At 43.5% G+C, this 12,647-nt stretch overlaps 1 protein-coding gene across 1 annotated transcript in view; it reads right to left on the bottom strand.

The window, feature by feature from the left end:
• GGT5 (gamma-glutamyltransferase 5) overlaps positions 1 to 12,647 on the bottom strand; it is a 237,089-nt gene that overhangs the window by 100,031 nt on the left and 124,411 nt on the right. Inside the window, exon 2 of the mRNA XM_086942787.1 lies at positions 12,366 to 12,496. Coding sequence (XP_086798913.1) covers positions 12,366 to 12,496 — 131 coding nt within the window. The remainder of the gene's footprint in view (positions 1 to 12,365; positions 12,497 to 12,647) is intronic.

Genomic DNA, 12,647 nt, shown 5'->3' with positions numbered 1-12,647 from the left:
CAAGTTGAACAGGGTGCACGTACGCAGCAGCGCTGCGGATTAGTGGTACAGTTTGCGTTCAGAGTACAGCATTGAGCATTATGTTGTGTGTTCGCGCCATTCGTATCCGTGCTCTGTGTTGTGTTGCAGGGTCGGTATCACCAGGGCTCGCACAGTAACACAGTAATTACTCTGCTTCAGGTACAGAGGCTGGGGCGTTTTAGTAATGATGCTCCACACGCCGCAATACACACTTGGGGCTAATTGCGGTGATCATCGGCGAATCACTCAGTTCTGATAATATAGGCGCCGCCATTTGGTGAGAGCTTGCCGTGATTGTGATAGATGCCTCGCTCTGCACAGTCTTGTTTCAAAACTCTGCCTCAACGAGTAACGTGGCGCAAGGGTCACTGCGATGGACGTGGGGCAAGCCGGGCAGCATCTAGTGGATTTGTTAGCGCACCCACCGTCTGTTACGCGACCCAGGAGTTGTCCGTGACGGCGTCGCCATCTTGGATGCTTGCTGGCTACGGGAAGGCAAATTGGTCGAAATACCGTGACATCGGCAATCCTGTTAGTGGAAAAGCGTCGCGTTGGGTCTACGATACCTTCCCATTCAAGTCACTATGCTCCGACGGTCATTCTGAGGGCATTTGGTTGGTGAAAGCCCTTTCTGTTAACGGCTGTCCGGCGGAGCTGCGGTGTTAACCAGCCATTCCGCTGTGCGCCCCCTAGCGCCTCCAGAACCGGACATAAAGTTGAGCCTGAGAACCTGATGTTGTGTTAAGCCTCAGCACCTGATGTAGAGTTGAGCCTTAGAACCTGATGTAGAGCTGAGCCTCAGCACCTAATGTAGAGTTGAGCCTCAGAACCTAAAGTGGAATTGAGCCTCAGAACCTGAGGTAGAGTTTAGCCTCAGAACCTGGATGGAGAGTTGAGCCCCAGAACCCGACATAGAGTTGAGCCTCAGCACCTAATATAGAGTTGAGTCTCGGAACCTAAAGTATAATTGAGCCTCAGAACCTGAGGTAGAGTTCAGCCTCAGACTCTGATGTAGAGTTAAGTCTCAGAACCTGACGTAGAGTTGAGCCTCAGAACCTGAGGTAGAGTTGAGCCTCAGAACCTGATGGAGAGTTGAGTCTCAGAACCTGAGGTAAAGTTGAGCCTCAAAGCCTGAGGTTGAGTTGAGCATCAGAACATGATGAAGAGTTGGGTCTCAGAACATGACGTGGAGTTGAGCCTGAGTACCTGATGGAGAGTTGAGTCTCAGAACCTGATGGAGAATTGAGTCTCAGAACCTGAGGTAGAGTTTAGCCTCAGAACCTGATGGAGAGTTGAGTCTCAGAACCTGAGGTAGAGTTGCGCCTCAGAACCTGAGGTAGAGTTGAGCCTCTGAACCTGAGGTAGGGTTGAGCCTCAGAACCTGATGTAGAGTTGAGTCTCAGAACCTGATGGAGAATTGAGTCTCAGAACCTGAGATAGAGTTGATCCTCAGAACCTGAGATAGAGTTGAGCCTCAGAACCTGAGATAGAGTTGAGCCTCAGAACCTGAGGTAGAGTTGAGCCTCAGAATCTGATGGAGAGTTGAGCCTCAGAACCTGAGGTAGAGTTGAGCCTCAGAACCTGAGGTAGAGTTGAGCCTCAGAAGCTGATGTAGAGTTGAGTCTCAGAACCTGATGGAGAATTGAGTCTCAGAACCTGGCGTAGAGTTGAGTCTCAGAACCTGATGGAGAATTGAGTCTTAGAACCTGAGGTAGAGTTGAGCCTCAAAACCTGAAGTAGAATTGAGTCTCAGAACCTGATGGAGAATTGAGTCTCAGAAGCTGATGGAGAGATGAGCCTCAGAACCTCATGGAAAGTTGAGCCTCAGAACCTGAAGGAGAGTTGAGTCTCAGAACCTGGTGTTGAGTTGAGCCTCAGAGCCTGAGGTACAGTTGAGCCTCAGAACCTGATGGAGAGTTGAGTCTGAGAACCTGACGTGGAGTTGAGCCTCAGAACCTGATGCAGAGTTGAGCCTAGGAACCTCATGGAGAGTTGAGCCTCAGAACCTGATGGAGGGTTGAGCTTCAGAACCTGATGTAGAGTTGAGCCTCAGAACCTGACGTGGAGTTGAGCCTCAGAACCTGACATGGAGTTGAGTCTCATAACCTGATGGAGAGTTGAATGTTAACAGAAAATCCTCTGATTTTTAGAGCAACTATTAAATCCTCTGATGGGAAAATCCCCCAGCAGAATTGCATCTGGCATTAGAATATGATGTTAATTCTGCTGTGGCATTCTCCATCTCTGAGAATCCTACAACTGAAGATTTACCCTTTCTTCAACTAATCCAAGAAACCTTTATCACTCTGAATCAAGCCTCAGTAATTTAAAGCTCAAAACAACCCTTCTCGTCTGTAGATTTAACTCGTTGTATGGTAACTGGTCTCTAGTTACACTGACGAAAGCCTATCAGGCCCAGGCTAGATTGTATGTCAACCTATTGAGCACAAAAATTGTCAACCTATTGTGCACAAAATATCAGGCTATAAAAATGTCACGGCCAGAGTACCAACTACCACAAGTTCAGGAAGTAAAGTGTGTATGTATATATGGTAAACAGTCAAAATATCGAGTAAAAAATATCGAATGGACATAATATTGAGTTTAAAATATAGAATGGCAAAATATCGAATTGACAGAATATAGACATCAAAAATATCGTTTTTAAGGTAAGTAATGTAATATCGAATGTTAAAAATATAGAAAGTTAAAATATCGAAGTATATAATATAGGTTATGAAAATTATCGAATTTTAAATAATATCGAATTTTTTATAGTGTTTTTTTGTTATTATATTTATTTTAATTAATGATTTTTTTAAAAATGTTTGTGTAATTTAATTCTGTAGCGGGTTGTGGGTTTATACGGGAATAGGGTGGGAAGTAATTTAATTATAGTTAATTAAATATGTAAATGTATTTATTGGTATTCATTTTTAATTAATTGTTAATGAATTTATATTTGGTAATTAATAAAATTTTAATTGGCAATTAATTTTAATGAATTGATTAATTGCTAATTATGTTAATTGTACTAATTTATTTTCTGTAGCGGGTTGTGGGTTTATAGGGGAATAGGGTGGGAAGTAATTTATTTATAATAAATTAAATAATTCAATTTATTTAATTGTATTTCATTTGAATTAATTGTTAATTAATTTTTAATTGGTAATTAATTAATTGTGAATTTGTAATTAATTTGTATTAATAGGTAACTAATTGTAATAATTAATTTTAATTTGTAATTTTTTATTTTTTTTTAATTTTTAAAACCTTTATTCAAAAACAGTGCACACAGCTATTCAGCATGACATCCCGGAGGCAAGGCAGCATTTTGAATCAGAAAAACAATAGTGCAAGAATCAGTACAGCAGAACAGTGAAGGTTACTTTTTATAAGAGAAACACAGAGAAAATAAGAAATGAAGAGAAGCGCCAGATCAGGCGCAAAGACATAGGCAATGGAGTATGAAGATCAGTGAGGTGTTGTGGGGGGTTCGGGGGGGTATATGGAGCACAAGTATGAAAACCGGAAAAAAGGCCATGAACGGGGAGGGAGGAAAACACAGGATAGCATATATACAGCAGTACAGTTGGTGTCACAGGCTACGGCGACAGGTGTTCCTCCAGCGGAGCGGATTCTGGGGGTATGCAGATGTCCCCCCTGTATGCATTCCAAGCCCCCCACAATTTCTGCCACTTTTTAGGTTTACCCCTGGCAACATAAACGGTCTTTTCCCGAAACATACACCAATCCATATTGGCTTTCCATTGTACAACCTTAGGAGCTGCCGTAGCTCCCCATTTCTGCGCGATGTCACGTTTAGCCACCATGTTGCCAAGGGTTACCCATTGAGTCTGGGCCACATTGTGGTCCGTCGGATCCCAGATGTTAAGGAGGCATCTCCTGGCTTCCGCATTCACCGCTACCCCAGTCACCTCGCCCATGATCGAATGCACGCGTCGCCAGTAGGAAGCTATTGCGGGGCATTCCCAATGGATGTGCATGAAAGTGGCAAGGGCACCACAGCCACGACGACAAAGCCCATCCACAGAGTAGCCCATATGCACGAGTCGGGGACCAGTCACATAAACCCTGTGCAGGATCTTAAGCTGCACCAGTCTGAGACGGGAAGAGACGGCAACCTCCATTAGGGGAGGATACCGCGCTCTGCCAGTCCTCATCATCAATTCCCAACCCATCACGCACCCACTGGTCCCTCACACCCAGGAGGAGGTCGGTACGGACATTTATGAGTTTTTTATTGGACAGTGAGATGGCGCTGTCCGGCATATGGCCGTCCAGCACCCTATCCTCCAATGGGGAGCTGTCAGGGATCGCCCCCTCCTCCGGTTTGGCAGACAGCAATGCGTGCCGTAACTGAGCATACCGGAAAAATTCCGAGTCACCCAATTGGAATTCCTCCTGTAACTGGGTAAAGGTCTTAATCTCGCCTCTCGACAACATGTCTTCCACCCTGGAAATGCCTATCAGATCCCACTTGTCAAAACCCTTGGTATGCCAAAGTGTGCCCATGATGTCCGAGTCGTATAATGGGGTCAATTTAGTAAGTCTATTTTTCCATCCCTGAGCTTTGGTAATTGCCCTCCAAGTATGGACCGCGGCTTTCGTTGGACCTGACATCCGCCTATCAAGAGACCTCGAGTAGAGCGCCCTGTAGTAAATCCCTCCGCCCAGAAGCCATCTATCCATGGCGTATCCAGGGTTGTTTTCCGGACCATACAGACCGTGATTGATAGCCGCTAGCTGGGAGGCCCAATAGCACCTTCGCACGTCGGGTAGCGCTATCCCCCCATCGTACCACGGAAGCGTGAGCTTCGTGATAGAAATGCGGGGTCGGCAATCCCAAAGCAGGGCACGTTGCAGGCTCTCGATCTCCCGGAAGTACCGGGCTGGGACCCGATCCTGAGTATTTTGCAAGGCATAAAGGAACCTGGGCAAGGACATCATTTTAAATAATGCCGCGCGCCCAAGCAAAGAGAGCGGGAGTTTGCGCCATCCCTCCACGTCTCGCCGAAGGCGGAGAAGAGGGGGAAGCAGATTGTGCTCGTAGCGCACCTTCGCATTACCGGAGATATAAATCCCCAAGTACTTGAAGCCCTGGCTCGCCACCTGGATGCCGCAGCCCCTAGGGTGGCGCGGTGTTCCCCCTTTCAGGACGTACAGGTGCAACTTGGTCCAGTTGATAACAAGGCCAGAGTACCGACCAAAAAGCCGCAGCACATCACAGGCCACAATAAGAGATGTGCAGGGGGAGGTGAGGTACAGCAGAATATCATCTGCGTATAGAGAGACTCTGTCCTCAAAACCAGGGGCCCACCTGATACCATGCAGATCCGGGTGAGTCCGCAACAGGGCCACAAGTGGTTCAAGCGCAAGTGTGAACAGGAGAGGCGACAAACGACAGCCCTGCCTGGTGCCCCTGCGAAGAGCAAAAGTTGCCGAAACACGGCCATTAACGGCAACGTTAGCCAGCGGTTCGGCATATAGAAGTTTAACCCATCCCACGAATTCCGGGCCAAAACCGAGCTTCGCCAACACTGCCCACAGGTAACTCCACTCGAGGGAGTCAAAGGCCATCGTGGCGTCCAAGGACGCCAGGACAGCCGGCTCCTAAAGCGTATGGGCCCTAGCCAGGGCACCGTGAAGTCTACGCAAGTTAAGAGCAGTGTTGCGGTGTGGAATAAAGCCCGACTGGTCCGGGTGCACTAAGTCGCCGATAACGCCAATCAGACGATTGGCGAGCATCTTGGCAAGAATCTTAGGCTCTGCGTTCAGGAGAGAGATGGGACGGTACGACCGGCACAAATCCCTCGGCTTCCCTTCCTTGTGGATGACCACAATGGTGGCCAACCTCTGGTCAAGGGGAAGTAAACCATTCGCCCGTGCCTCCAGGAACATATTGCGCAAGTGTGGGGACACCACATCCGGTCTAATCGTGTACAATTCAACCGGAATACCGTTGGGACCAGGCGCCTTGCCAGACCTCAAAGAGCGGATCGCAAGTGCGACCTCATCCACGGAAACGTCCCTATCCAGAGCATCCCGATCCGCGTCCGACAAGCACGGAAGATTGATGTCGGAAAGGAAAGCAATCGAATCGGGCTCAGACCGGTCCGAGACAGAGGCGTAGACACCCCGAAAGTACTCCGCAAAGGACTCAGCAATGGCACTCGGGTCAGTGACCACCACTCCGTCCCCTCCCAGTATCTCAGGGACGACACGGCTGGCCCTCTCCTTCTTGTCCAGCGAGGTCAGCAATTTCTCAGCCTTGTCGCCGACGTCGTAAATCCGACCCTGCTGTTCCTTACCCAGGACGAGAGCAGCATTAGTTTAATTTGTAATTTTATTTGATTCATTATTATATTATATTAAATTGGTAATTACTTTTAATTAATTTTTTATAGATATTAATTTATATTTTTTAAAATAATATATGAAGTATTTACTTTCCCTACTGTTGCACTCTTTGGAGGGGGAATAGTAATTTTAACCCCTACGCTATCCAATGCTTTCCCTACTGTTGCACTCTTTGGAGTGGGAATAGTAATTTTAACCCCTACGCTATCCAACGCTTTCCCTACTGTTGCACTCTTTGGAGTGGGAATAGTAATTGTTACCCCTACACTATCCAACGCTTTCCCTACTGTTGCACCCACTGGAGTGGGAATAGTAATTTTTACCTCTACGCTATCCAACGCTTTCCCTACTGTTGCACTCACTGGAGTGGGAATAGTAATTTTTACCCCTACGCTATCCAATGCTTTCCCTACTGTTGCACCCTTTGGAGTGGGAATAGTAATTTTTATCCCTACGCTATGCAACGCTTTCCCTACTGTTGCACTCTTTGGAGTGGGAATAGTAATTTTAACCCCTACGATATCCAACGCTTTCCCTACTGTTGCACTCTTTGGAGTGGGAATAGTAATTTTTACCCCTTGCCTATCCAACGCTTTCCCTACTGTTGCACTCTTTTGAGTTGGAATAGTAATTTTTATCCCTACGCTATCCAAAGCTTTCCCTACTGTTGCACCCACTGGAGTGGGAATAGTAATTTTTACCCCAACGCTATCCAACGCTTTCCCTACTGTTGCACTCACTGGAGTGGGAATAGTAATTTTTACCCCTACGCTATCCAAAGTTTTCCCTACTGTTGCACTCTTTGGAGTGGGAATAGCAATTTTTACCCCTACGCTATCCAAAGCTTTCCCTACTGTTGCACTCACTGGAGTGGGAATAGTAATTTTTACCCCTACGCTATCCATCGCTTTCCCTACTGTTGCACTCACTGGAGTGGGAATAGTAATTTTTACCCTTACGCTATCCAACGCATTCCCTACTGTTGCACTCTTTGGAGTGGGAATAGTTATTTTTACCCCTACTCTATCCAACGCTTTCCCTACTGTTGCACTCATTGGATTGGGAATAGTAATTTTAACACTTTTGCTATGCTACGGTAATAATATTGTATATTTTTTTATAATATTATGTTTATATATATATATATATGTTTTAACAAATGAAATTGTATTCTTTTTTTATAACTTAAATTAATTATTTAATATTTTTAAGGTTATTTAAGTATTTTTAAGCATATTGTAGTGATTTAGTTTTAATATTTTTTTAATTTTACATTAATTGTAATAAATTCGATATTTTTACAAAGTATTTTTGATTCGATATTTTTGTACTTACCTGTTTGTAGATAGGACTTCGATATTTTTGTACTCGATATTTTGGAGTATATATTTTAAATGCCTATATTTTTGTAGTCGATATTATGTCAGTGATCCGTATATATATATATATATATATATATATATATATATATATATATATATATATATATATATATATATATATAATTCAGGACCATATCACGTGTGATTCAAAAGGTGTGGTCTATAGACTACAATGTCCATGTGACAAGTCTTACATCGGGAGCACCATAAAAAAACTGAAATTAAGAATACTTCAACATCTAAGGGCCTTTAAGAACAAGGACCCGTGCTACCCGATGGCCACACACTTTGCAAAATATCATAAGAACAATCCCGCCCTATTAAAATATTCAGGGATCAAGTTGAGCAAAATCTCAGAGAGAGGCGGTGATCAAACTGTACAACTAAGACGACTTGAATCGAGAATGATATTGAGTATGGGGACTGAGGTGCCGTTTGGGCACAATCTGGATGTCGAACTACATGTACATCTGTAGATAGAAATTGATGTGATATGAACTGTGAGACTGAATTCTTCATTGCAGAGAGTTTTTTTATTAATGTATATAATGAATATGATGAATTATGTACAAAGATGTGTAGGATACTGGAACAGCACATACCGGAAATCAAACCATACAATAACCCCACTGCTTCTATATACAGGATACAATCAGGGAAGGTAAACAACAAACATAGTGCTCAGGAGACAATATGGGACATGGAATTGTTTGATATAGTACTTCACAGACATCATGAATAAACCAACCACCCAAGTCTAGTATAACTGGCCACACAAGCTAGAACCAATTGATTATGTACATAATTGTAGATAGTGATATTTTGATATTCGTTATGATTTGAAAATGGTGTACATATATCTATGAGAGTTTCTGTATGGCTAAAGAATTTGACAAACTTGAGAAATTGTTTGGGAATAAGCCGACCCTGAGAAGAGAATGGTATCTTACTGAAAAGGTGAAATGCAATAGGTTTTAGTTAAAACTCTTTTGTATGATTTGCACTGTATATAGGAAGGGGTGGGGAAATGAGCATCATTGTAAATACTTTATTTTGGTTTGTATAGGCTTGTTTGAACATGAGTACTTCACAGTAATTTGTAAATACAAAATGGCCCCGAGTATGAGCCAGCCAATATGTACTGTGCAGGGTTGAAGGTCTAGATGACCATGGAAAGGGAAGAGGGTACTTATACACAGCACTATATTTAAATCAGGTCTAGACTCGAGGACTCTATGGTCCAGTTGAAGGCAAGGAGCCGAAACGCGTAGACCGTCCGTTTTCTGATGCACTTTTATTTTGCACATGGTGTGTAAATAAATCAAGTGAGAACTTACCTGTTGCTGTGCCGTGTCTTCATCTGCGGGAATCGTGGAGAGAAGAAGCTGAAGTAATATGTATATATGTGTATATATACATATATATATATGTGACACGTGATCAAGGGCTTACGGGCTTGAAACGCGTTGTGTTGGGTCACTGAATAAAATATTGCCCACTTGAAAAGCTCCGGAGGTCTGCGTCTCTTTCCTCGCCTGACTGCCGCTGGGAGAACTCAGGAAGTGGTTTGAGGGTTTCCATATATATATATATATATATATATATATATATATATATATATATATATATATAGGGCTCGAGTCGGGGGTACACGTGGGGTGGACGGCATCCCCCACACTTTTCAATGGGTGGACGCCTTGCCAAGAAGCTGGGCCCCACAGAAATAAGCTGAACGTGTCCCGGTGTCATTTTCAGGCACCGGGACACGTTGAGCATGTGACATCATGGGGTCATTTGCATATTGTCAGTCCCCTCACTTCTTTATATAGGACTTGTGCCCTATATATATATATATATAGATATATGTGTGTGTGAGCACTGAATACTATTCTTAACTCTACCTCTACCTCCAACTCTATATACCTTAAGATATAGTCAAGACACCGATTTGTGGCACTAAGAATATAAACCTACTATATATAAGTACTTACATTCACAATGTCTTTGTAATCAATATTCTGCCTATGATAGTTTTGCACCACAGTTCTTTAAAGTCGCTATTCTGGTACTATATTCTTCGTTATGTCAGTTACAGTAATGCGGCTAATCTATGGCGAATGGATGATTCCCACAATCAGAGGTCTCTGAAGGTCTGTTGATTCATACAAAAATTAGGCTCATGGAATGGCACTCCTGTGACTGCTTAGCAATATTAAAATATAAGGTATTTAGTAATGGAATATTTGCCCTTATGTTGAACACTGGCTCGGTATTTAATAGGGTTAGAAAGTCAATATTAACAATTCTGACTAAAAGAATCTAAAAACTGAGCCAGAGGGGATGGTGTATGTTTATTTTGTAAACTAGAACATATAATTGTATTGAATACTTCTGTAAGGGTGATTTGCATCTTAGATAAATAATACCGTTTAACATTGAATTGTTTCTGTTATGATCGTGAAAATTACATCTATGAAAATAAATCCTATAGTTCTTGTAAGACATTGCCTGAAATAATGAATCCTAGAAATGGCCAGCTGTGTTCTTAAAGCAAATATTGAATCAAACCTCTGTATAAACTTGAAGAGACTATTAGATGCATTCTACTTGACTCACATCTTTGGGTTGTATGTTCCTTTCGACTTCTAAGTATTGCACAGTTCCCTTTCCTGGAATCTCTTTCTATCTCACATTCCCTTTGCCTTACATCTTTGGACTGCACATTCAGTTTGTCTTACCGCTTTCTTACACCGCCCTCCTGGCTCACATCTCTCTCTGGTAACCATTCATTTTGGTTCACATCTCTGCATTACACATTCCTTTTGATTTACATTACACATTTCTTTTGGCTCTCATTATTGGATTGTGCATGTCTTTTTGCTCTCATCTATATCTATTGCATATTCCTTTTGGCTCAGATTTTTGCGTTGCGCACTCCGTTTTCCTGACATTTTACCACCCATTCATTTTGACTTACCTTTTATGATACATATTTTGTTTTTGGCTTACCTTTTTATGATACGCATTATTTTTGACTGTCCTCTTTCTCTTACACGTTATTTTGCTCACCTCGTTCTCCGGAGCTCATTAAAAACTGCCGAAGTCCTTCGGCAGACAGGTTGTACACTTCTCTGTAGATGCACTTGGTTTTAAGGGTGTGAGTTCATAGTATGGCATATGGGGAGAAAGTGTTTTGCTGCACTGCCTATCAGATTGTTGTTTTCTTGTCACATCCCACTGCGCGGGAAAGCTCTGAAGCTTTGATGCGTGGGCGCCATCTTTAATGTGTCCGCAAAGCAAAGGTTTTTGTTTTTCAAAAACAAACTCACAAAGCAGGAATGTGTTTTAAAGCAACAAACATACTGTCCCTGACACGCTGGGAGTTCTCTCCCAGTCAGGGTTGGTTATTCATTGTATTTCCTGGTCCTGACGGCCAGGCTTTCCCTGACGGTTGCAGAGAGGAAAAAACATGTCGGGACGTTCGCTCTCAACAGGGCGTACATGTGATGCCCACTGACGACAGCAATGTTCATCGGTCCCCAGCACAAGCGTGGTGGGTCCCTCGATGCTTACCAAAACAGGGAAACAGCGAGTTTGGTCAACAGGGCTGAGTATATAAGTTTGGTGACCTGATTATGAGAAGCAAAAAATGGGACAGGCCAGAAATAAAAGTAGGACTAAAGCCTTCAACCTTATTTCTGTGTTTGTCCTGTGCCTATTTTTGCACACAAAAAATACCTACACACACACTCACCCACACACATAACCTTAGCTAAGTAATTACTTTTGGCCTCTATCCTGAGTACCCCTGCCCTCCCCTCTGTCTCCCCTCTGCTGCAGCATGCATGCAGTAGACTGAACCTGCACTGCCTGAAACAGAAACATCATTTAAAACAAGCATACCTTTTAATTCTCCTTTGAAGGATGACTTGACCTTTGCCCCCAAAAACAGGGACATTTATTTAAAATTAAGGAGTGTGTCAGAACACCGGGATAGTCTTCTGAAAATCGTGACTGTCCGGGAAAATCCGGTATGTCTGGTCACCCCATATATAAACCCCTTGGTTCTCACTCAGAATACTAAAAGGTGTTTAAATGCTATTGTTGAAATGTGTACCCAAGTTACTATAGGCTCAGTCCAATGTGTGTGTATCCATTAAACATGCTTAACTATAAAGATGTGGTAATAATGCTAATGTGTATATTCCCACTACAGTTCAGAATAAAATGTTGTCTATATTTGGATGACTTAGTACGTTCCACAAATATCTTTAGAATAACTCTTTTCAAACATTAAAAAGAATGCGAAAAGTGGGGCTCTTTTGACACTAACCATATGCATCAACACATTCTCCCATAGACATAGAATGGGCAAAACCCTTTGATGCATCTGGCCCTAACTTATGTGGGAACTTGTGGAAGGGCTCTATGCGCACGCACAAAGCGCGTGACGGAGCTTGAGCGAGCCTATTGGTGTGCTCGTGCGTCAGTTTCTGACTAGAGGGCTCAGTACACGGGCGTTCCCTCAAGTCTCCCAGCCCTTCCAGGAGGATGCGCGAGGCCAGGGTTCTATAAACTTACCCGAGGAGGCGTTGTAGATGGTGAAGATGACTCCGCCCCCCAGGCCCATGCTTTGGGGGTTCATCAAAGAGCAGCACAGGAGGGATGCGATGGCGCTGTCCACAGCCGAGCCGCCTTGTTCCAGGATGTCCCTGTTGGGAAACACAGACATAAGTGTTGGGCTCCATACTACAACAGACATGGCAGGTGTGAGGGGTGCTTATTCTCTGCCCGCTGTACACACATAGCTCTGTTATGTGAGCACAGGTCACCAAACAACAAATGTCCTAGTTTTCAAGGCAG

This window comes from Lissotriton vulgaris, chromosome 11, assembly GCF_964263255.1.
Source record: "Lissotriton vulgaris chromosome 11, aLisVul1.2, whole genome shotgun sequence".
NCBI lineage: Eukaryota > Metazoa > Chordata > Amphibia > Caudata > Salamandridae > Lissotriton > Lissotriton vulgaris.
Note: the sequence above shows the minus strand (reverse complement) of the source record. Positions and strands in the feature narration are given on the sequence as shown.